Source organism: Solanum pennellii, chromosome 10, assembly GCF_001406875.1.
Source record: "Solanum pennellii chromosome 10, SPENNV200".
In the NCBI taxonomy this organism is placed as follows: Eukaryota; Viridiplantae; Streptophyta; class Magnoliopsida; order Solanales; family Solanaceae; genus Solanum; species Solanum pennellii.
The window spans coordinates 79,058,386-79,083,132 of NC_028646.1; the positions used below are offsets into that span (position 1 = coordinate 79,058,386).

Genomic DNA, 24,747 nt, shown 5'->3' on the forward strand with positions numbered 1-24,747 from the left:
GCTTTGTCTCTAACTTTTATGCTAAAATGTGTTGGATTTGCAATAAAGCCAAAATGAAATGCAACATTAGACATTACAAGAGAGTGATATATCCAATCACACATTCCACTTTCTATTTTATACTATTTTCTTGAATTATTGGGGGTGGTTTGATTTTGTTTATAATTTATTTACTAGAAAATAAAGAGTTTTCGAAGTTGTAATTGAGGATTATTAGTGTCAAATATTCAAAAATTATTGAGAAAAAGTTTATTGTTAAAATTCGTAAAATACTGCACTATCATGATACATTATCATAGATTTTTCACTTATTTAAATTTGAAATTTATGATGGTATTATAGTGTTTACGGATCAAAAAGTGACTATCTTTTAAGTAAATATTTGGACACGAACCATTTTCAAACGTCTATTTGGAAAGTGGCTATTATGTGCAATTTTATATCGGAAAGCCTATAAGATTATTTCACATCAATTTCATAGTGTAAGATCTAATTACATCTTATTCCTATTCTTTCCAAATTACAAAAATCTCCTAAATTTTGGTGAAATTTGGATACATCCCAAAATGGTCCAATACATCACATCTCAATTTCGGATACATTCCTCAACGTCTTGATACATATTTCTCGATGTCATTATACATTGCGTGAAGTAATGTATCCAACCGATATTGTCGCGTAGATGTATTCGATTGATACATTGGATAAGTAACATACCGATACGTTGTGTAGGTCCTGATATATCACGTAAAGTGATGTATCGGAGAAATGCCCGTTGAGTAGAAGAAAAAGGAAATGAGGAACTTTATGTAATGCTTATCCTGTAATGGGCCTTTCAAAGCCCAAAATCAATGGGCCATTGGCTCATTCTTACATTTGACGTTCGTTAGCCCATTAAATTTGGCCCGAATCGTAAGTCCAATATACTGGGTCGAACCCAAGTGATCCATGGGTCAGCTCGGTTCGACGATCCAAATAAACGTGCCAAATATAACTTATTTATGAGAGTATAACGAAAAATATGACACTTTTCACTTCGAAATTGTCTACTATGTGACTTTTGGAAAATCTAACTTTGAATTTAGTATCTCAAGTTTAGCTTCGATAAACCAAATTTTATATGCATATGTTACAAATATTTAAAAATTTATGTTCGTGTATTCAAATTGATTTTGAAACGACTAAATTTATAATTAAAAAAAATGTTAACTTTGATTATGTTTTCACTTTTCCAGTGGTGCATTTTTATTAGGATTTTTTGTTGTACTTTTTGTATCAATAATAATAATCGTAATAAATGAATTTAATGTTTCATTATGCTTTACATTCGTGTATAAATTATATACTAATCTTTTTTCTCTAAACTTTATGGAGAATCAAATTACATTTTACTGTTTGTAATATACTTTAAAGTATGATGGTGTTATTATATGCAAATTATATTGTGTGATTTCACGAAAATAACTAAGTTGACATATGAAAATTCATAATTGGTACATTAAAGTGTTTCACCATACCGTAGTCAAATACATGATAGTTTTTGTGGTGATGTTTGAGGATTTTAATATATCACGTTCACGAATAGAACGAGCAATACGTAATGTCATCCATTGTGATGTTTGAGGATGCTAATATACTACGTACACGAACAAAACAAGCACACATGACACCATTCATGCTGAGATTTGAGCATATATTGCGTTCATAAATAGAACGAGTTTATTAGTCAAACACCAAAATGAAATATTTTATTTTTATAATAAGTTATTACAAGTATATCATATATGATAAAGCATATAATTGAATACAAAAAACTCTCAACTATATTATAACAAAATTTTGGTTAGGAAATTATTATTACTATATTGTTATTAACATTTAACACTTCAATTTGAATTATATTAGTTAGACATTCTTCTAACATTTCACTAAGGATTAGAAAAATTCTTTGATTTTAATTGTTTATTATGATAAGAATATATTTCTAAATATTTGAAAATGTGAAAAATATTTTACTAGAAAATTGATCAAAACAAATAATTTCTCTAATTAATGAATTGAACTCAACTTTTTTAATATTTCATCTCTAATTCATTCTCAATATCAACTTTTAACACTGAGTTAACTCATCATTAAAAAACAATCAACCTATCTATTTTATTATAAACCTCAATATTACTTTTTAATTTTCCACTTTGCATATAAATTTACATCGAAAAAATTCATATTGACACGTAATAACAATTTAACGCTCAAAAATCAAACATAACACGTATAATTAAAAAAATAAGTATTTATAAATCCATCACGATCGATACGTAACAAAAAGGAGTTTAATATAAAAAGCAAAAGTTAAGTCCACACACTCCACTGCGATCCCACAAACCCGAGCTCAACTCTCTCTAATCCCTAACTGCCAAAATGGAGAACGCAAAATCCGATCAAGCTCCGGCGGAAAACTGCTCAGATCCGGCGCCGTCAAATTCGAATTCTGGCGATGATCCGTCACCTCCGACTACCGCAGAAAGTTGGGAAGAGAAGCCGGAGATAGAAGATCCAGATATCATACGTCAGGCGAAGAGAAGAAAAAACTGTCCAAGTGCTTTAGATAAATTCGATTCCGTCAATTCAGGTTCTAATTTTGGATTTTCCTTCTCGTTCGACTCGAAATTCTCCGGTTGTTCAACTCCTGAAGTTACCCCCAAATTCGGATCGTTTAATCGGGTAAAACCCGGTTCTACCAAAGATCCGAAATCTGAAGAAACCGTACTCGAAGAAGAAGATGAAGAAAAACCCGATGTTGTTGTGGAGAAGAATTCTCTGGGTTTATTGAGTTCAGTTGATGGAATCAAAACTGTAGATTGACGTAGATCGGAAATTACAGAGCGAATTTACAGAATTACCATCTCCACCGGCCGGAGCTTTTCATCGGAACACCCCCGCCGGCGACTGGAATTGGTGGGGGTGGGGGAGGGGGAGCACTAAATGTGGCTATATTTGTAAAACACTGAAAACAAAGAGTTTTTTTGTTGTATTTTTTGCATCAATAATAATAATAATAATGAGTTTATGTTTCTATATACTTTTTATTGTGCTTAATAATAATATACAAATTATTTTCTCTAAATTTTATTGGGAATTAATTTCATTTTAAGTATGATCATGTAGTTATATGTTTGAAGTTCGCAATTGCTACAATATGATGGCGTTTTATCGCATCATAGTCAGACACGTGATAGCTTTTATAGTGATATACTAATATATTGCAAGCTTTTTGTAGTGATGTATGATGATTTTAATATAATCAAATGAGTTTGTGGTTTTACGAGGATAATTAAGCTGACACGTTGAAATTTACAATTGGTACACTAAAGTGGTGTTTTATTGTAAACGTAGTCAGATACGTCATAGCTTTCATGATGATGTTTGAGGATTCTAATATCACGTTTGTGATTTCGCGAAGACAACCGAGCTTATACATCAATTGGTACACTAATGTGATGCTTTACCGTATCATAGACAGATACGTAATAGCTTTCGTGATGATGTTTTTGGATTCTAATCTACCATGTTTATGAATAGAACGAGTTTCTAATTCCATAAGAATAAGTAAGTCGATACACCAAAATTCACAATTTATACACTAAAGTGATGCTTTATTGTATCGTAAAAATCAGATATATAATAACTTTTTTGATAATATTTGAAAATTCTAATATATTACATTAAGCTATTAAAGTATATTGACGTTTCTCACCTAGTCATCAAAAAGAGTATTATGAATATCTCAAAAATCAAAATGGTTTATCTAAATTGTTGACTAAATCCTATGAAATAATTCAAAAAAGATAGGTCTTAAAAAAATGGTGTAATAATTGGCATTTCCTTTTCAATGAAAATTTTCACAAAAAATAACGACTTAAATAAATAATTAATTCCTTTCTATGATGCAACTTAATTGCACGTGCGAGATGTTTCCTTGTCATGTATAGTGAAAGTATTGATCGATATTCCATAGACCATAGAAAAAGCTACACGTGTGCACCATAAAATAAGTGATTTTTTATTTATTATTTTATATTTGATAAGTATTTAAAAATATTATTCTAAAAATATTTTTATCGATAATTAGTGATGTTAAGGTTTGAGGTGTAAATAAACATAATTTAACTATGATTAAATTATGAGCGTTTGTATAAAAAAAATATTCATTAGTTTGGTGTAAATATTCAAATGAATTTTTACATCTTTAATGTAGAAATCCAATATATATACATGTATGACATGCCCTTCACATATACACATATGATTCACATAAAATTCGTCTAAATATACAATTTGAATCAGCTAAGCACATACACAATTAATATCTTCACATGCATATACATACAAAGAAACTCAAAAAAAATGTATTTCAGTGTACTAAGATTTCATTATTCACTACGCTGACTGTCGAGTGGCTAAACCACATTGAATTTATTGTATGTTTGTTCAAATGGATAATTTTAGGTATTCTAAAGTTTAAATGAAGTATAAAACGTAAAATAGAGTTTTTCTATATCTCAAACAAACATCTAATGCCAAAATTATGAATAACTACACTAGTCTCTAGTAAAATGGACATAATGTTTTACTTTCAACATTTAATGATACAAAATTGGTGGCATTTTAAAGAAAATTCATGAGCCTATAATTTTCATAGGTCATGTCTCACCTTATTCATTATGTATGGAAAAATATGGTAGTATACATTGTTCGCCTTCTTGAGAGGCACACATCAGTTGCATGTAGATTTTTACCAAAATTTTTTGTGGGTAAATCTGATAATTTAATTAATTATTTATGTTAGTTCGATTGGGTAATTATAGGTATTTATAACTTCAGATGAGTTATGGAACGTGAAATAGAGTTCTTCAACACCTGAAACTAACATCTAATGTCAAAATTATGAACGTTCGAAATTTCTCTTATTCACAACTACACTAGTCTTTGGTGAAATGACCAAAATCCTTCACTTTAAACATTAAATAATACTACAAAATTGGTGGCATTTAAAGGAAAACTCATTGACCTACAACTTTCATATGTCATGACTCAACTAATTCATTACGTACTAAAAGATATAGAAGTTTACATTGTTTGCCTTCAAGAGAGGCACACATCGAGTGCACATAGTTTTTGAACCAAATTTTTGTCGGTGTTTGTGATAGTTTAATAAAATACGTGTTAGTTCGAATGAATAACTATAGATATTTAAAAGTTCAAATCAAGTATGAACCATCAAATAGAATTTTTCTATACCCAAAACTTATTTCTAAAGCCAAAATTATGAACGTTCGAAGTTTCTCTTATTTACGACTACACTAGTTTCTATTAAAATGGTCATAATGGACACTTCCAACAATTTGAACACAAGATGATTCATAAACTATATGTTTGTTGCAAGAACAAGTAAACAAGGCAAATATAGAGCAAGTAAATGACAACAAAACTAAGTTGTGTTCATCGTTGGGGAACGTAGCCGATGAGGCTTGTAGGTTTCCTATTGCCTTGCAATTTTAGTTGATAAACGAAGAGGGATGCAACACGAGGATTTTCTAAGAGGTCACCCGACCCCCATATTAGTACTGCTCTCCCCTAAACACGCTTTAACTTTAGAGTGTTGATGAGCTAAGAAGACATTAGAAACAAAAAGGCATTGTTATACATTTGTTGGTTGCTTTTTTCACCTCTTTACACTTGCGCAAGAGGTATCATACATAACAGTGGTAATGCATGTCATTACAGGCCTGTCACCTCTGTGACTTAAACCTGAAAATGCATCGCGGTACTGAATCTTCGATACAGTATTTACAAGTACAAACAACCACATATATTCATTTGGGTGCGAGGGACGCCCTTTAGGCATTGTTCCCTCTTTGCAAAGCTCCTCAAATTTGGTTTCCCTTGGCCTTGCATGAGAAGATAGGTGGAACTCACTTTCATACTGGAGGCAGATTTCGGTTACTAGGGGAAGGAAAATCCTTCATTCTGCAGCTATATACGCGGTACAAGAAGTAGAAACAGCGGGAGCACCCACAAGTTTGAAGAAAAGATACCTGGTGAAGCTGCACATGGAGTACACCAGAATATTATTTAGTAAAATCACAGAATAATAGAGTGTCCAAGTATGTTTCTGGTAGCAAGAAACATACTTTGACGTATCTAGACAGATGTTGCTAGGACTCTCCAAATTGTTGCCGCATATGTGTTGGATCCTCCAAAAATGCACTACTTTTGGAGGATCCGGCACACACCTGTACGCATTTTTGAAGAGTCGAGTAACATATTTGTAAAACAGAAGAGTTCCACTAGCTTTAATTCCCCCATCCCTTTCCCGGTTGAAAGAAAGGTAGAGAACATTGAAAACTGATGAGTAATCTACTTACATGAAGATGTCAAGTTTGAAACTGAAGGTGTTCTCTGAGGAGGCTCTGCAACTGAAGGTGTCCTTGGAGGAGGCTGCGCATGAGCATACACTACAGAGGGCAATGGGCTTGATACAGGGATTTTATGCAAGACAGGAGTTGGAGCATGTATTTGTTGATGTGGAGAGGGAGCAATGTGAGGTGCAGGGACTGGTGCTTGAACAGGAGCTAGCGCAGGATGACGACTTTTTGCCTTCCTTGGGTATTTCCCGAAATGACAAGGAGGTTGAGCCGTATGACGTTTCTGAGTTGGATGTACAGGGGCAGGTGCAAGCACTGGTGCAGATGCTGGCACTGGTGCAGATACTGGTGAAACTTTCCGGCGAACTGATCCACCTTTCTCAGCCCTCGGAGCAGGTGAAATTGCAGGAGCAACACTTGAACCTTGGTGGTGGTGATGGCTATGGTGGTGATGGTGATGATGCTTGTGATAAGGTTGAGGAGCTGGAGAAGGTGTAGGACTACCACCAAGAGAATGTTTTAAAATAGAAGACAGGCTAACTTGTTTAACCTTCCCAAATACAGTGTTATTCAGGCCAAGGTTTTTAGAGTTAGAACCAATGGTCTGAGCCAACTGCTTCAACCTAGAATTGGAAGGAATCCCAACCGCTAAATAAACTTGACACTGAATAATAGTGGGAGGATCCACCGTCGAACCCCTTGTATTAGTCAGCTGGATATATAAGTTCTGCGTCCAAAAGAGAAATGAGAAATATCAATTGGCAAGCAATCAGTAATCAAGAATGCTTATAAATAAGAAGTAGAAACGATCATGTTAAGCAAGAACACAGCACAAATTAGAAACCATGAAATGAAATCCTCTACCATGACCAAGGGACCTATGCTTTCACAAGTATGGCTAATAATATAGCACGTAAGTACGAAATTAAATATATTCACAAGCTATCGCGCAGCAGATCGAAGATACAAACATTGCGAACCTTTTTCACCTCAAAACAGAACTGCAAAAAGTGGAACTATTGAACCATATTGATGGTTATCACTATCCCAACAGTTCTTATTGGTGACAATCTTATTACAAAATCATATTTTGCAGAACTTCAACTCCAAACCATATCCAATGCCCAGGAACTGTCCGTCACAGACCTTTAGGAAGTACACATAGTGACATTCATTTTCAAGGACTTCAGAGTTTTAACCTACCAGGGAGAATATTATCTTTGGTAGTTCATACCTCCTAAATAGTTCATGAACTGCATCAACGACCAACATCCGAGGAAAGAAAAGGATACACAAGTCGATGCACTTAACAGCAATCATATTCACATACCTCGTACGATGCAAGATGTACCCCTGATTTCAGCTGGCTTGTTAGATCATCAAATTTATCTTGAATTTCATCAATAGAGGAGTTCAATGTGAAGTTGAATTGGATCTGCACATTTTGCATAAGGAATACACTTTGTTTAGGGATCACTGTGATCCCACCTCTGAGTTTCAGCACATCGAAAGAAAAAGGATCCCCAAACAAAGATGGTGTCAGGTGCAGAAATGATTGGTGAGTAATTACAGTTTCAAGATCGGATCTGACTAAACTCAGAGCAGTTGGAGAGATCCTCATATTTTTCATATCAGAATCAACTGCAAAGACAACCCTTGTTATGTTTGATCCAGCTAAATTTTCTAATGATATTACTTCCACCTGTAATAAGCATAAATATGTAAGAAAAGGAACAAATAGCAAAAGCAGTTAATCTAAGAGAGGAAAGGAAAAACAAAGAAAACTCATATACATACTTTAGTGTTGGAAACACTTATTTCATCAAAAATATCATCCTCCAGTTGCACGATATAATCCTCCATCAAAGAAACTGGCTTCTCAATCATGAAACTGGCTACTATGTCATGACCTAGAAAGCCCCAGACACAAAATTAATCAGCGGGTGAAAGTATATCCAATGTGAAAAAGATGTAGTTTCATCAACTATCTTTCAAGATTATTATATCAGAAATTCAGAATACAGGAGAAAGAAATGAAGAGTTCTCAAAGTAAAGCTTGCATTGCATCGCATTAAATTGCTGATTAATGAAACAAAGATAAACTCTTAAAAGTTATTGGTTGCAATGCTGAGTGATGAAACGAAAATAAATGTGAATGGTCAACTCAAAATTACGTGATGACAAAAACTTGAGAACTCAGCTGAATAGAAGAGGTGAGACGTTAGGATGCTATTAAATAAATAAATGGACCACTAGAAGCCCCTGTGCTGACAAGGACAGAAAACACATTCACTAACTTAGCTAAGCATCCGTTATCAAAATTTCCAGACATTGCATGCTTAGGATTGTGCATTTACTACTCCCAGTACTTTAGGAACTTATAATTAATATCTAGCTCACATAATGGGAAAAACAAATTGTCGCATGCCAGTTCATGGCACCGTTTTAAATCCAATTGGACAATTATCTTTATAATAGAGTGAAAGGTCCTACAGATAAAACAAAACCAACAAAATGGATCACTGAGATATCTTTAATTGCTCAACTGTTATGGAAGTCCTGAACTTTAGAGTTGTTTCTTGAACATTGTGCATTTGGGATAGGCATGTTAACACCGGAAAATGTCTAAGAGCATAAAAAAGTAAAACTTGCTTGACCAGTTGAAGTTTTCCTTGCAAGTGAACAACACTACTGGTATGGATCATCATACAAGGGTATCGCGATTAACTATCACAAGGATCAAATGTCAAGATAATGTGTGGAGACTCAAGTTCTAAATAAACTTTCTATCCAACTAAAGTATGACTTAGCGTAACAAGAATGAATATAACGAAAACCACCAAAAAGAAAAGGAAAGACAAAAAGAACAGAAGAGGGGGAAATTATGTAAAGATCTGGAACAGTGACAAAGGGGTCAATCGTCTGAAATAGCACCATACCATCCTACTGCAGTGTCTATGACCAGTTTGAAATTCAGCATATGATCTTTGACCCTGATTGAGTATGTATACATCAAATTCTTCATAACCTAGATAGCCAGACGACATACACAACTATTTTATGGTTATTACTCTAACTCCAACAGAGAAACAGAAAAGGTTGTATTTTCTTGAGGTGCAACAGATGAGCAAAAGTAACATTTCTAAGGCACAACAGAGAAAGGGAATAAATAAAACAGGAAACTTTGCTTAATGATTAGATTTTGATGTAAATTATGTAGAAATTACTAAAATAAGAGGTTACCTAAAAAGCATTCTAATACCAGCACTATCTACCCTATGTTGCTTGGACTCTCCAAAAATGTTGTTGCACCCGTGTCAAATCCTCCAAAATACACTGTTTTTGAAGATCTGACACACACCCGTTTTGAAGAGTCCGAGCAACATAACTATCGACTACTTAGTTCCCAGAAAATGCATAACATATCAAATTAAAGGCAAAGACTTTTTCCAAGTTTGACATAGCAATAACAACCTAAAATAGTGAGAAAAAATCACTTCTTTTTACAAAATTAGAAGAAACCCACAAATCAAAAACACCAGTTCATTTAAGCAAAAAGTTGATTAAACCTTAAAACTACACAAACCCATCCAAAAAGGGTAATTAGGATCTCAAAACCCCAAATTTAGGAACCCATAATTACACAATAAGATCTGCTACAGCATAAATTTCTCCTAATAACCAGCACATCTCGACTACTCCGTCAAGTAACATACTACAACAAAACGGAAATCTTAGTAGCTCAGTTGATTGTCTACCTACCTGAACTTATAAAGAGTTCGATTCCCCACCTATAACAAACAATAATGACAATGGGGAAACTAAAAATCAAGAAAAGTGGTTACCTCTAAACTTGGGGTCTAGATCTAGATCCCCAAGATCTCCATTATGAAAAATTGGCAATAAGAACACAGCAGACAGCAATACAGCTCCACCAAACAGCAAAGCAAGTACACATCTAAACTTAACCCAACCACTGAATCTTCCACACCTATTCTCTACATTTCGTTCTGTACTGTTTGCACCTACTGATGAAATAGGTAGTTGATGCTCTTCCTCTACTTTACCCATTGGTAATAATAATGGTAATGTGGGTTTTGTCCCTTTTTGCTAATCTCCATTTCTGGTGTGATGTAGTGAGAGAAACTCCATGGATTCTTCTTCTTTCTTCTTCTTCTTCTTCCCCTTTTTTCCTGTGAGAAAAAGAGAGAGAAACTTCCTTTTTGGTAAGACTCAATTTCAAAGAGTGGTAATATGTACTCCACTTCTTTTCTACTACTTGATTAACTATTTTACGAGATCATCGACTCAAGTAAAATATCGAACGATACTAAATAGAGAAACTACACAAGTGATGGTTATGTATTGCTATCTAATATAACTTTCGACCTACAGATTCTCTTATCTAAGATCGTATTCTTGTTAAGCTACGTCTAAGATGATATTCTCGTTAAGTTATAACGATATTATGTCTAAGATCATAACCCTCCATATTCAAATTTCTCTTTTCACGTGTTAGATCATCTCAACTCACGTTTTTTTCATTTTATTCACTATGAAAGTTACGTTTACTTTATCGTGAATATCTTCGTTTTTAACGTATCACTCTTTTTGTCCTCAGTACTTGTACATTCATTTCAATATTTTTGCGTTTTTGTTAAAGATTAGACATGCAATAATACTATATCAAGTTTAAATCATACTTTTTTTATTTTACTTTATATGATCATATTTGATTGATTGCAGAATTTGATAAGAAAAAAAGTTAGGGAAATACTAGATTATTTAAAAATTAAAATCTTAAACTTATCATATTTATATCACTATAGATATATATGTGTAATGAAAAAAAATTAAAGAATTTTAAATATAGAATTGTGTTCTTTCACTTAATCAATTATTATGTTAACCTTAGTTAATTAAAAGAAAAATAAAGTAAAATTGTATGACATGACTTAGTCATGATCAAGTGTAATAATTTTGTTGATGAAAAACACACAAAGTTGTATTTATTAAATATATGTAAATATTGTGTGAATAAAATTTTATCATTTTAGGGTTAGGATAAAACTTGAATTAGTGATAGTAACTTTCGCCATTAAATAATCTTATTCGTATCTAATATTTATATTGATTCAATAAATATATATGTTTTTACTTACACAGTTATCAATAAAACATAAATAATATATGTTTCCATTTTTATTGATAACTTAATTATGATAAATATCAAATGTAAATATTATAGTTACCTTAATTAAGATTAATATTTTTTAGTAGAGAATTTTTTTTTGTTTTTATGTTAGAATGGCTTTTTGTTTTTAAGTTGTTGTTTGTGGGTTTATCGTTTGGTTTTTTGTATTTTGTAATTAAGTCACATATGCAAACAAAAGGTTTAACTTCTACACGTTTTTTGTCAACTTTGGTCCCTTGTCTTGTCAACATAAATATGGTTGTAATTTTTTTTTCAAAATAAATAAATAAATAATATTTAAAATTTTCAAATAAGTAAATAATAATAATTTACTTTAAAAAGTTTTTGAATTAAGTCAAATGATCATTTAAATCCAAAAACTTCTTTTGAACATGACTTGGCTAAATATAACAAATTCATATATACTCTATATATAGAAAATAATTAAGCAAAATAATACTATTATAGTTTAAATATATTTAAGTAATTGTGATTAGCATACGTTACTACTATGGTAACTTCTTTTTTTTTTAATTTCATGTTCATTTTATGGCCTGACTAAATGTGAAATATCGTGGAAAAGTTCTTTAAAATATATTAAAGAGTGTTGCCTAATGAAGATGATTTTATATTTATGATTCGAATACAAGATCTCTAATTACAAAAAAAAGATAATTTATCGTTCAAAACACATAATTGGTTAACAAAGTGACACTAGAGGTAAAGTAAGTTATTTATTTACATTTTTTAAATAGAAAATTATCAATTTTATATAAAGAGTAAATATTAAATGGTAAGCAATGTCCATTCTTAGTTATAACTTATTTATTTAATTTCAATTTCGAAGAGGACGCTCAACCAAACACAAACTTCATATTGATATGGATAGAAAGCCTAACCAAATTCTAGGTGAACCAATAAAACATAAAGTTTTTTTTTTATTATTATTTTTAACTAAATTTCATTATTCAAATTATTAACAACTAAATTTGAGAAAGATTTTATTTTTGTTTAGTATGAATGAAGAAACAAGAAATGTGAACAATGAATGTATGATGGTGACAACCACACAAAAAAACTAAAGTTTTAAAGACATGCAATAAATAACAATGAGCCAATCACGGACATTAAGGTTCCTTTGTGTACGCACCCGTGACCAAATTAATGTTATTTTCAACTTTAATTAGCCAAAGATTGTGGTTGAAATGGAGTCACAACAAAACATAGGTATAACAAGCAGGGCAACCCGATGCACTAAAATTTCGCGAATAAAGTAAAACATTTATAGAGAGGGAATAGGTGAAACAGAGATGATAATAGTGCTTAACAAATTCAGTTAAAAGGATGCAAGTTTGAACTATCATGATCACAAGCCAAGACTGGTAGTATATCCAAAAGCCATTACATGATCACAAGAATAGATTTGATCACCACCCTCCGCTGCCACCGGACTTCTTACTGCCACCCCACCCAGAATCCTCGGCCTCACCACCAGTGTCCTTTCCCCAGCTGTCGCCACCACTAGGGCTAGCACCCCAACCACCACCACCACCACCACTGGGACTGGCACCCCAACTACCTCCGTCTCCACTACCACCTCCACCTCCACCACCACCACCCCAAGACTCCCTGGAAGGTGAATTTTGGACTTCACCCCAACCTCCTACTCCACTTTCCTTAGAACTCCACTTTTGAGAGCCATAATCTGAATCCTGTCCGTCATTATTATCATTATTTCCTCTACCACGTCCCCGACCACGACCACGTCCACGACCACCACCACCGTAGGGCCTTGGTGGCAATCCACTTTGATCATCCTGATTGTTTCGATTTCTGTAGTCATTTCTACCTGCAAAACCAAAAGTGCTGTACCGTTAATAACAAGTACGTGGTCTTTCTCCTCTTTTATCAACCTTGATATTAACAACTGTAAGCAACAGTAGAAAGACACCAATGGAACGACACACATTCTAGATGTACACAGTAAGATGCACACTAATGTTCTCTCAGCCTCAAGAGAGCTTTCTTAATCTCTCTTAGTTCAAATAGAAGTCACAACAGGTATCTCAGCATTCTCTAAGTTGAGCTGTTGAGGGACTAACCTACGCTGAGGTTTTTAGGGGGGAAAGTCAAATACCATGTCCACGAAGTAGGGCTGGCAAGTTGAGACAATGCTCGTCCACAAGAGAGACCACCACAACCCATTCCCCAATAACCCTTTTCAAGGAAAAGGAGAGCAGAATGGCACACCGCCACAACTTGAAGATACAGATAAGCCAATGCTGGGAGGAGGTGCATAAAATAAGGGCAACACCCTGGCTGCAAATCCAGTCCAATTCATCTCACAAAAAAAGTATCTAGGAGAGTCACCAGTTAGATAACCCATTGAAGGGTTTCAGCAATTTCAGAGCATGATGAAGATTGAAGAACAACCTTCCATCATGCAACTAAGAGGAAAGCGAAGGGGAGAAAGAATGCGGAGGAACAGTTTTTACCTGGTCTAGAACCTGAACCGTAAGACCTATCTCTGTCCCCAGACTGACCACCTCTTCGACCACTATCATTGGATGAACCACCCCACCCGCCACCAAATCCTGAGGAACCCCCACTTGCAGGGCTGCGCATAGGCACCATTGCTGCAACTGATCGTATTGATGGACCGGAATCATGGGGATCATCAATATGCCTTTGAAAATATGCCACAAGGCGATCAATTTCTTCAAACATCCTCTTACGGAATTTAAATCCTTTCGGGTACAAACCAACATACTCATGGTGTGGGTTGGAACTTCGTATATAAGTCAAAATGAATGTCCCAGGGTGTTCATGAGAAATACCAAAGCTATAGACAATTCTCATAGGGTACTCAGATTTCTCAATTTTCAAAAGCTCATCAACTTCTGCCTTAGTTCCCGTCTTAAACTTACGGTAATTTAGCATTGCCTTCAAATGAGCTACTAATGGATCAACATACCGATCCATTACCTGAAAAACACAACATAAAATCAACGAGATTGTTAGTGTTTCCAAGAAACTAAAAAGAACCTATGCACAATTCACAAATGTATTGTATGTCCAGGGGAAATGAAAGTAATCAAACAAGCGCTCCATGAAAATTTGCAAGGACCACAAAATGTAAAATAAACTTAGCACCCTTTTAGTCTACCAACAGTTTTATGCATGGAAAATTTAATCAGAAAGTTGATTAAATCAGTAGCTATTAATTATGTTTTCTCTGTAATAGGTCCTCTGTAACAGTGTAGTAGCAGTTATTTTCTTTGTAGTAGTTATCAGCAGTAAGGAGATTATTCCTCCACTTTCTCATTTCAGCAATTTCCTTGTTATTAGGTGGGTTGTTAATTACCAATGTTGTATTTACGTTATTTGAATTCAAAGGAAATGAAAAGCAGAAAATTAGTCAAGTTTTGAGTACTTCTAACTCAAGAGATCGCAGGTTCTCTCTTTAACAAACCAGCACCATAGGTAGAAAAAAGAAAACTCAAGATTTTATCTTGCAGCATCCCGAAACTAGATCCATAACAACTTGGTATCAGAAACAGGTGTTATGGGAGACCAAATTCAACATCAACTAGCACAATTAGTGAATTTGTTCCAAGAAGAACGTGCAGCCAATTTAGCCAGACATGAAGCAACAAATGCTCGCTTGGATGCACTCACAGGATTTTGTAAATTCTAAGGTCGATTCTGATCCCATTAAAAATATCAGTCAGAATCGCGGTTGGAAGGGTAAAAACAGAGTGGCAGGAGGGTCAGGATACAAAACTGGATTCCCACGATTTAATGGCCAAGAGGACCCTTTGGAATGGTTGAACAGTTGTGAAGACACCAACAAACTCTGGAAGAAGAAAAGGTTGGACTTGCTTCTTTTCATTTGGAGGGCAATGCACAACTTTGGTTTCTTCAATTAGAGATAGATCTGCCTCAACTGTCTTGGGATGACTTCAAACGTCATTGTAACCTTTGTTTTGGGCCACCAATCAGAAGTCAGAAATTGGGAGAATTCACTAGCTCACCAGATCGGGTCTGTGGCAGATTACCAAGAAACATTTGAGCAATTAATTTCGCGGGCTGGTACACTTACGCAGTCACAAAAAATTGAACTTTATATCAGCAGTCTTACTGATTATATAGCAATTGAGGTTGAGTTGCATAATCCTCCAGATTTGGCTACGGCAATGAAGAATTACTTTTGACACTTAGCACTTGAGGACAAACACGATTTGAAGGGGGGAGTAATGTTAGCACCCTTTCAGTCTACCAACAGTTTTATCCATGGAAAATTTAATCAGAAAGTTGATTAAATTAGTAGCTATTAATTATATTTCTGTTTTCTCTGTAATAGGTCCTCTGTAACAGTGTTTTCCCTGTAGCGGTTGTTTTCTTTGTAGTAGTTATTAGCAGTAAGGAGTTATTCCTCCACCTTCTCATTTCATTAGTAGTAGAAAGTCATTTCCTTGTTATTAGGTGGGTGGTTAATCACCAATGTTGTATTTAAGTTATTTCTCTCTTAACGAACCATGACCATAGGTAGAAAAAAAGAGAACTTCAGATTTTATCTTGCAGCGTCCCATAACTAGATCCATAACAGACTTCATGGTTCTCAAACCCATTTCATTGACCGCTAGGCCACAGACTTGGGTGCCTATTCAACTTTTTTCACCGGTTGGATGACCCATGAAGATTGTTGATCACTAAATTCATATTGACAACGGGGAACATATGTTCCCTATACTCTGCATTCTCCCTCCCACAAAACCAAAGGAAAGAGATGCTAAAAAGTAAAAACTATAGATCAGGAACAACTCCCGTTAATATAAAATGATTGGAAAGACAAGTGAAGTACCTCATCTAAATCTTCAAAAGTATCCTCTCCTATTTTCAGTGTTTTCCCGATGCGCAGCAAGCTTGTTATATCCTTATGTTCCTTTCCACCTTCCACAATATCCTTGTGAGCATACACTCCATCATACACTTTGAGAGTTAAAGTCAAATATGATGGTCCACGTGAGCTGGGACGTACAATGCTTTCACCCGGTTCTTTGTCAGAGAGGAACTGCACAACATATGAAGAGAGTATCAAAATAAGCTTAGGCATCAAAAGCTAGAATTCTTAAAGACGCTCAAATTCATATTATTAAGATGTCACAACATAAGAACTATGCACCAAATTTACACACATCTATGAAGATACAACATACCTCCATAGCTTCATCAGCTGTTATATTTTTGAATCGAGGATGAACTATCATCCTTGGCTTGAAATGCTTCTTTGCAAGCTCCTTTTCTTTACGAGCTTTTTCTTTTTCAGTCTGTAAGCTAGTGCGATCTTCATGGTAGTATGGATCCAAGTTCTGATTATTCTGATACCTATTATTTCTCATATCATTCTCTTTACAACTCAGGAAAACCTGGTACCTATTTTTTTGGATTGACTTGATTCTGCAAGTTAGGATATCACCTTCACGCATTTTTTCAGTCAAATCATTGACATCTCTCCAATCATCTGAAGAGTCTTCCTTGGAAAGAATACCAGTCAATCCACACTCCAGAGAACAGATAGCTTTCTGAGGTTGAACCCGACGAACTGTTGCCTGTACGATTCTTCCCTCAGAAAGCGTATCCTCAGACTCACCAGAAATCATATAGAACTCTTCATCCTGGCTTGGCTCGACATACTGTCTACGCCAATCTTGAAACCCTTGCATTAGCTCCAACTTAATACCATTAAGGGTTTCCCTTTTATCAAAACGGTTATGTTCTTTAGCATATTCATAAGCATTAACCAACCTCAACAAATGTGGCTTCTCTTTAACATGCTCTATTGCCATTTCAAGCACTTCATCATCATCATTTGCTTCTTCACCCATGTCTTTAAGATAAATATCTTTTGCCAACTCTTGTGCAAGAGTATAGGATTCTGGATGGATCCTTGTATCATCCAACAAATCAATATATGTATTGCTATTTGCAGTGTATCCACTGCGCCGTACTCGCAAGAAGCCAACTGCATTGATAAATACCTTTTTACCAAGATGATGTTCAGTTAAGAGATCCTTCCTCGTAAAGATTGTCTGCTGTCTTACCATGGATCTTTGAAGAGATGCTGCCTTTCTGGGACCCAGACCCGAAATAAATTGCAGTGGGGCAAAAAGCCATTCATGACTTATAGCCAAATTAAGATCAACACCTACCTGGTTAGTTACATCCACCATAACCTGTTCAACCACCTCATACTTCTCGTCTGGTGTGAGAAAGCTCTCTAAAGTATTGAGCTTCCAAGATAAAATTTCCCTCCCTGGTCCACATAATGTTGCTACCATTGCTAGAGGATTTTGAAGATAACGACCCAATGCCACAGCGCGCCTCACAATACCTAAAACCAGGGAGACAATAAGTACAGCTACCTCCTAACAGTTGCATTTAAGCTCACAGGAGAGTGATTACCTGACTGCGTAGGAAGCTGGTCAGCAGAAATGCGGGAATTCTCATAGAGATGCGGAAGGGATTCGTCTCCATATATTATGTTCAAATTATCCATCTCATGACCAACATCTCTTGGATTATCCTCCACCATCTTGAAAATAATCTGAAGCACAGGAACAGTCAAGAGATACTTTAGCCACCACAGTAAAAAAGTTAGGGTGATGAAAAGATTTTTTATATGCCTGAAACGGGCACTATATATCCTACCAGAGTACTCTTGAGTTTATCCCTAACCATATTAGCTAGGAATCAAATAAAATTCATCGCTGCATACCTCATAAATATCCTCCTTAAGCCGTGTACAAGACAGATTTACAGCTCCCAGCACCACCACATGTGGTTGGTGGTCCATCATGAATTTTAACAGTCTCTGCTGGTCATTCTTCTTCCGCTGCTCATCATTAACATTCTGGCCACGAAGGCTAAGAGATCCAGCATACAGAATATCCAAAACCTCTCCCGACGAATCCAACATCACAAAAGTGGTTGCTGGCTTACCATGGCCCCAACAGCAAGCCATAACCCTGGGTGCAGGCTCTTCATCAGAGCTAATATCATTCTCTCTGCGTTGATATGGTCCAACTGACACTTTATTCCACAAAACATTACCATATTCCATGAGAAGACAGCTCTTTGCTTTACTTGTTAGCAAGGATCTTGCTTCCTTTTCCATTGAAGGCAGAAGAAAATTGAAGATTGCATCCTCGAGTATTAACTTTCTCTGTTCGTTCCATAACTGGGCAGATTTACTCACACCGTCACTGAGATAATGATCTTTCGAGTCAGTTGTCAGCTGGTTAAGATGAACTTCAGGCAGCTTGATAGTAACTTGGAGGAGTTTCTCCTCTTCAGCCTTCTGGATAAGAAGCCACTGTGCATCCACAAATTCGGAGAGAGGTTTATCCCGTAACCACTTGACTCCAGCAAATTGATGGAAGGAATCAATCACCGTATTCCCCTCAGGAGTAGGACTCGTTGATACTACGGCGTGGTTCATATAGGTAGTACGCACATGTTTACGGACACTTGGTTCACAGCTGATCTCTACTGCTGCCTAAATATGATGATCACTAAGAGTCAGCTATTACAGTCCAACATGGCAACAAAATTGTTGCAAATAAATATAACATAAATGTCCTCATACCATGTGTCTAGCGCCTTTAAGCACAGCTTGAGGTGTTTCAAACATTGCACAGGTGAAGTTCGATGCCATCTCTTCTGGTGGTTCCCTAGCATCCTCCAGCTCATCCCCCTGCAAGAAAGTTCACGCCTTCACTGTGATTTCCTGGTTCCAACTAGTAAAATATTACCCAAAACTCCCTCAGCAAATTAGACTATAAGAGATGAACTTCAAAGAAATAAACCCAACTACAGCAATAATAACGAGAAAGCAAACGGAAAAACATTGGCTATTTGGAAAATATTTGAGTGCTGAAAATATAATTTTCAGCATTGTGCAATTCAAAGGTCTTAACTAGGTTAATCATTAAGATGTTAGCAAGTTATCCTCTCACAAATGGGATCCATATCTCTGTACGAGACGACGCATATAATAAGCCAGGGACATCATTTTGTACAGTCTACTTAATTGTACACATCTCATTACTAATTGTATGTCAACAAGCAAATTGAGAGTCCAAAAGTCATGATGTCCTAAAACTGAGTTTCAAATGCACAAGTGTAATCAGTAATATGGTGACCCTCCTGGGATTCCTTGATTAAGACAATAGTTACGATAAATGCAATTTTACTTTCTTCAGCATTTGGCAGATTAAAAACCTATAAGACAACACTTACCATCTTTTCTAGAGACATATGTCTACCAAATTGCTCGGCGCTGTATCCCAATTTGCTCGCCACTTCCCATAAGCCGGATTTGCTGCATATACTGTATTGTGATTTCCTCTTTGGCCTCTTATATTGTCCTTCATCCACACCGACCTCTCCAGGTGGGAAGTGCAAGTTAAATTTTGAGTCAACATCGTCAACCTCTCTTTCAGACTCAGACGCTTGGAGTGAATTAGTAATTGATTCAAAGAGCTGCTGATTCAACTTTAGACGTGTTTCATCATACACCCTACGCGACTCTTCCTGAAAACGCTTCTTATAGTACAACTCAAGTGCAGACTTCCGCTTCTGAAGGAGGCGCCACTTCCTGTCTAAATCTTGGATTGCCCAAAGCACCTGCAGCATAATCTCTTTCAATAAACATTTCATATTCCCAAGGTTCTAAACATGGGACAATACATAATAGTTTGAGACAAGTATCACCTTATGCCATCTTACTGAAGGTTTTTTGTCAGAATTTTTAGGACCATCATCACTAGTTCCGTCCTCTTCTGGTTCCTTAAATAAGCTCATGCATTCCTCCTTACGGTACATGGCGATGAACGGGACCTAAGAACAAAGCAAAAATTTGCAGAGTCTCAAATGTCATGCATAGAAAAAATTAGGTCCTAGTAAATGTTTAGCACTCACATCAAACTTCTGCGCATGCATCAAATCCAGAAAACGCATAATGTCATCTTTATCTATTGGTAGCTCTTTCTCTTCATCAGATGTACCACTATCTTTCTTCTTAAAAAGAGGCACAACACCAGCAACAAGCTGATTGTAGATCCAGATACTCTCTTCCATACTGATGGTTTCAGGTGTTACAGGACCAGTGCTTTCCTCGGATATCTACAAAGAATTAATAAGAGACTCCACTGTTAAGAAAGTAGCATAGTAAACAAGAAAAACGACAAAACCAACCCAGACAAGAAAACTAAGATGTCAAATTCAATGACGAAGAAAGTAAGATGTATGATCCAATGACAGAAAAATCTCAGTGTTGCACCTGCATTCTTTCAGGGACATCTATTTTCCGAATGTGCTCATCCTTCTCAGTCATATATTTCTCAGCTAGAATAGTAGGATCAAATTCGTCTTCAAGTCTCCTTTCACTCCATTCACCGGATTCATCATGCATGCTGGATTTGGCCCGATCTTGTTTTCGACGCATTAAAAGTTCGTCAACATCACCAAATATGTCATGAGCTTCCTGGAGAGCAGAGGACGAAACTCCTGCTGCCTGCCTGGACTTCTTTTTGTTTACCTTTTTCCTTCTGTAGAGCCATATAGACAATGTGACGTAAATCAGAAAGCTATATAAAACATCAAGATTGAATCCTACAGTCACATATATCTCAAATGCTATACCTAATTGGAGCACCATGTTCATCAACTTCTTCTTCATCAACGATGAAGTCTGCCATTTCATCTTCCTCACCAATGTCAGCATCCTCTTCTTCCTCCAGCCTTTCTTCCTCCTCAGCAATATCCTCAAGTGGTTGCCCTGGAAAAATCTCAGGGAGGTCAGTTAACAACAACACGAGAAATACCCAATAAAGAAGACAACTAAAATGATGTTTACCTTCATCATCACCAAATAAGCTACGCTCAAGCTTCTGCTCAGCTGTACGCCCTCGCCTGCCAGTTTCACCAAACTCCTCCTCCTCATAAAAACCAGAACCCTCATCCTCCATATCCCTCTGAGCTTTTTTTAGCCGCTTGAACTTTTTGCTCTCCTAATCAGCCAGGGTGAAAATCAGAAAGTGTAAAACATTGACTGACAATATCAATACCCTACATAAGAAATGCATATATATGTGTTTGCTTCTGAGTTAATTCAGTAAGCAAAAATCACAACTCACAAGTTTTGGACGAGGCACCGCAATATTGCTTTCCTGTAGAAGTTCATAATCATCTTCATCAAGCACGTAATTCCTCTCTGACTCCCTGAAACATCAATATATAATGCTGCCATGCACGAGAAAAGCTATGGAATATCCGGAAAGACAAACTCACCTTTTCTTCCTTTTCTTCTTCTTTTGCCTCTCATCATCACTGTCAGCTCTATCATCTTCATCCTCATCCTCTTCTTCCTCTACATCATCCACTATAAACCCATCTTTCTCATATTCATCCTGACCTTCTGCCCAAATACAAGCACCAGAATACCCAAATTACAACAAATACATAGAATCACATAACTTATATACCCAGTGTAATTCCACAAATGTCCTCTGGAGAGGTTAGAGTGTACGTACACCTTACCCCTAGCTCATTGAGATAGATAGGTTGTTTCCAATAGACTCTCGACAAATACATATAACCATACAACAACATGACCGGTCTAACCCCACAAGTGGAGCCTGGGGGAGGGAAGGTTTACGCACCTTATCTCACCCCTACACCCCGTAAAAGATAGAAATGTTGTTTCCCATAAACACTCAGCAAATACATAAATTCCACAAGTTGGGTCTAGAAAGGATAGGTGTATGCATCTTACCCCAACCCTACACCTCCTAAAGATAGAGAGGTTGCTTCCGATAAACAATCCACAAAATACATACAACCATATATATGTGTGTGTGAAAACTTCAACCATATTAAATTGGGGCAAATACCTTCTTCTTCCTCGTCTTCATCCTCATCTTCCCGCTCATCCACTCCATCCCCATCAACTGGCTCATCATCCCTCTCCTCTTCCTCCATTCCGACTTCATCTGCACACAAAACATTTTATTTCTATAAACACATGCATTTAACAACTTACTAAAATTCCCAGCTAATATAACCAAAAAAAAGAATCAAAAATCAACCTTCGTCATCGGAGATCACGTTTTTTCCAGCCATTTTTTCTCAGAAATTCGACGCCGACGACGACTTAGGGCACAATGAAAACCCTAGATATTTCACACACACTGCACCACACCCAAATACGTGAAAAATCAAAATCGAAACCGAAACCCTAGAAATCTTCGATTCCTCCTCACTGATTACAGCAAAAAGTGCTGAGGTTATATATAGCGTGAGGAGAGTGAGGAAAAATGGCGATACAAAAATGGTGCAGACGTTGAGAGTGAGTACTTATTTGTGTCCTTTTTTTTCAAGACAATTAGGAAATGAATGAATTGATTAAATATTATCTCATCCCGAATTATTAACCAGTCTTAAAAATATTTTTTTACTTGACTAACTGAATTCAAACATATTTTTTAATTTTGCAACATGAACACTTTAATTCTCGTCAAATTTATGAGTATTGTCAACACTTCTATCGAAATTTGATTAAGAGTCTAATACTCTTATGTGATAGAATGAGCATACATATCGGTTTAGTTAGTCAAATATAGAGGTGCTTTAAGATTTCCAATGATTCACGAACGAAATTAACAACTGGTATCAAAATTTATGTATATTTTCGATACTTCTGTCAATTTGAAATGTAGATGAATTCTTTTCCTTTTTGTAAATGACAAGAGCCCAACGTTCTAGAGATTTCATGCTTAATCAATGCAAAAATCGTCATTGCATTTTAGATGAATACTTACAAACATCAAGAAACTTTAAAGATGTATAATTAAGAAAAATGTGATATATATGTAATTTTACCTCTGTTCCATGAAGGAGATGTATATGCTACCAGTGGCGTAGCAGAATCTTCAGCAAGTACGACTAAACATTTTGCAAAAAAACTTTGATAGAGGATTGAACCCACGAGTCCAAAAACTTAAGCCATACAATTAACCACCACGGCATCAAATTATTACTATCAAATAGTGTCATTTTGTTTTAGATAAACCCTTATACAAGGTATTAATATATAGTAAAAAATTCGACGAAGGAGAGTCGGTTGACACCTCTTCACCTAAATTGGATTCGCCCCTGCTATATAAAGTCGTTTGTGTTATTAAAAAGCAATAGTTTTTTATTTATTTATATTATTAGTATTTTTTTTGGTACTATTTTAAAATATATGTATAATTATTATTATATTGATTACACACTATATCTAGCATTATGGTATGTATAACTAATCAACATGTTAATAATAATATGAGAGATCATGATATACATACACTAACATCATTAAAGATATATTTAACCTTTAAAACTTTTTTCCACATCATTTTCATTCAAGTTATTTTTATTAACATTTTTTTCAAAAAAAAAACAATAAAATGCATGTTATTTCTAATATTAAAATCAAATACGGTAAGAAATAATATTATGACATCTAATTCAAGCATTATTAATATACTATATTTAATACTATTCTTATTATATCCTACCAAATAATACATCAAGAATCTTCATGATAAAATACACAATTATTCATCAAAGCATTTATTACATGGGAAAAGGGTATGATATACCCCTCAACTTTGTCATTTAGAACTGATATACCCCTTGTTATAAAAGTGACTCATATATACCCCTACTTGTAAACAAATGGCACACATATACCCTTTTCCTCTAACGGAAATGGAAAAAATAATAATTTTAATCTAAATTTTTATTATTTTTTCTAAAAAATATAATCCCATATGAGTAAATTTAATCCTCGTCAAACATATTTTTTTGACCTTTTTTTGTTTCAATGACTAATTTATAATTATTATTTTGATAATCAAATTTATTTATGTTTCACTAATATTCTTGTAAAACTTACTGTAGATGACCAAATTTTTTCTTCGAATACGAAATTAAATTACAATACACACAAAAAAATAGTTTAAATTTTTTCTCTTTAAACTAAGGAATGAAAGAAAAAACATAAGAATAAGAAACTCA

The 24,747-nt window shown here is 35.2% G+C and overlaps 3 protein-coding genes across 4 annotated transcripts; 1 reads left to right on the forward strand and 2 right to left on the reverse strand.

Moving 5' to 3' along the window:
- Window positions 1–2,296: 2,296 nt before the first annotated feature.
- LOC107001678 lies at window positions 2,297–3,082 on the forward strand. The gene has a single exon (XM_015199638.1). It carries the CDS (start codon window positions 2,422–2,424, stop codon window positions 2,863–2,865), a length of 444 nt encoding a protein of 147 aa, XP_015055124.1. The 5' UTR covers window positions 2,297–2,421; the 3' UTR covers window positions 2,866–3,082.
- Window positions 3,083–5,653: 2,571 nt separating this feature from the next.
- LOC107002557 lies at window positions 5,654–10,733 on the reverse strand. The gene is made up of 5 exons (XM_015200619.2): window positions 10,274–10,733; window positions 8,226–8,338; window positions 7,759–8,130; window positions 6,429–7,155; window positions 5,654–6,107 (listed from the first exon to the last, which is right to left on the reverse strand). The coding sequence occupies exons 1-5, from the start codon at window positions 10,497–10,499 to the stop codon at window positions 6,037–6,039; spliced, it is 1,509 nt and encodes a 502-aa protein (XP_015056105.1). The 5' UTR covers window positions 10,500–10,733; the 3' UTR covers window positions 5,654–6,036.
- Window positions 10,734–12,850: 2,117 nt separating this feature from the next.
- On the reverse strand, window positions 12,851–23,060 carry LOC107002134 (transcription elongation factor SPT6 homolog). Of its 2 annotated transcripts, none has more exons than XM_015200043.2 (17): window positions 22,773–23,060; window positions 22,578–22,676; window positions 21,976–22,099; window positions 21,822–21,906; window positions 21,542–21,695; window positions 21,328–21,463; window positions 20,966–21,233; window positions 20,605–20,808; window positions 20,398–20,523; window positions 19,924–20,310; window positions 19,271–19,378; window positions 18,401–19,180; window positions 18,088–18,229; window positions 16,842–18,016; window positions 16,487–16,696; window positions 14,118–14,607; window positions 12,851–13,471 (listed from the first exon to the last, which is right to left on the reverse strand). In XM_015200043.2, exons 1-17 carry the CDS (start codon window positions 22,804–22,806, stop codon window positions 13,050–13,052), a joined length of 4,944 nt encoding a protein of 1,647 aa, XP_015055529.1. In that variant the 5' UTR covers window positions 22,807–23,060; the 3' UTR covers window positions 12,851–13,049. The 2 variants fall into 2 exon arrangements, with proteins under 2 accessions (XP_015055529.1, XP_015055528.1); XM_015200042.2 differs by having other exon boundaries at window positions 21,976–22,102.
- Between the last annotated feature and the right edge of the window lie 1,687 nt (window positions 23,061–24,747).

Excerpts from the sequence above, each read along its gene's own strand:
- LOC107001678 (XM_015199638.1), top strand. The coding sequence starts at position 2,422 with ATGGAGAACGCAAAATCCGATCAAGCTCCGGCGGAAAACTGCTCAGAT.
- LOC107002557 (XM_015200619.2), bottom strand. The coding sequence starts at position 10,499 with ATGGGTAAAGTAGAGGAAGAGCATCAACTACCTATTTCATCAGTAGGT. Across the intron at positions 8,339-10,273 it reads TCTAGACCCCAAGTTTAGAG|GTCATGACATAGTAGCCAGT; the intron begins GTAACCACTTTT and ends GGGGCTTTCTAG. Across the intron at positions 7,156-7,758 it reads TACATCTTGCATCGTACGAG|AACTTATATATCCAGCTGAC; the intron begins GTATGTGAATAT and ends TTTTGGACGCAG.
- LOC107002134 (XM_015200042.2), bottom strand. The coding sequence starts at position 22,806 with ATGGCTGGAAAAAACGTGATCTCCGATGACGAAG. Across the intron at positions 22,103-22,577 it reads TGAAGACGAGGAAGAAGAAG|AAGGTCAGGATGAATATGAG; the intron begins GTATTTGCCCCA and ends GTATTTGGGCAG. Across the intron at positions 20,311-20,397 it reads CTTCAGTAAGATGGCATAAG|GTGCTTTGGGCAATCCAAGA; the intron begins GTGATACTTGTC and ends ATTATGCTGCAG.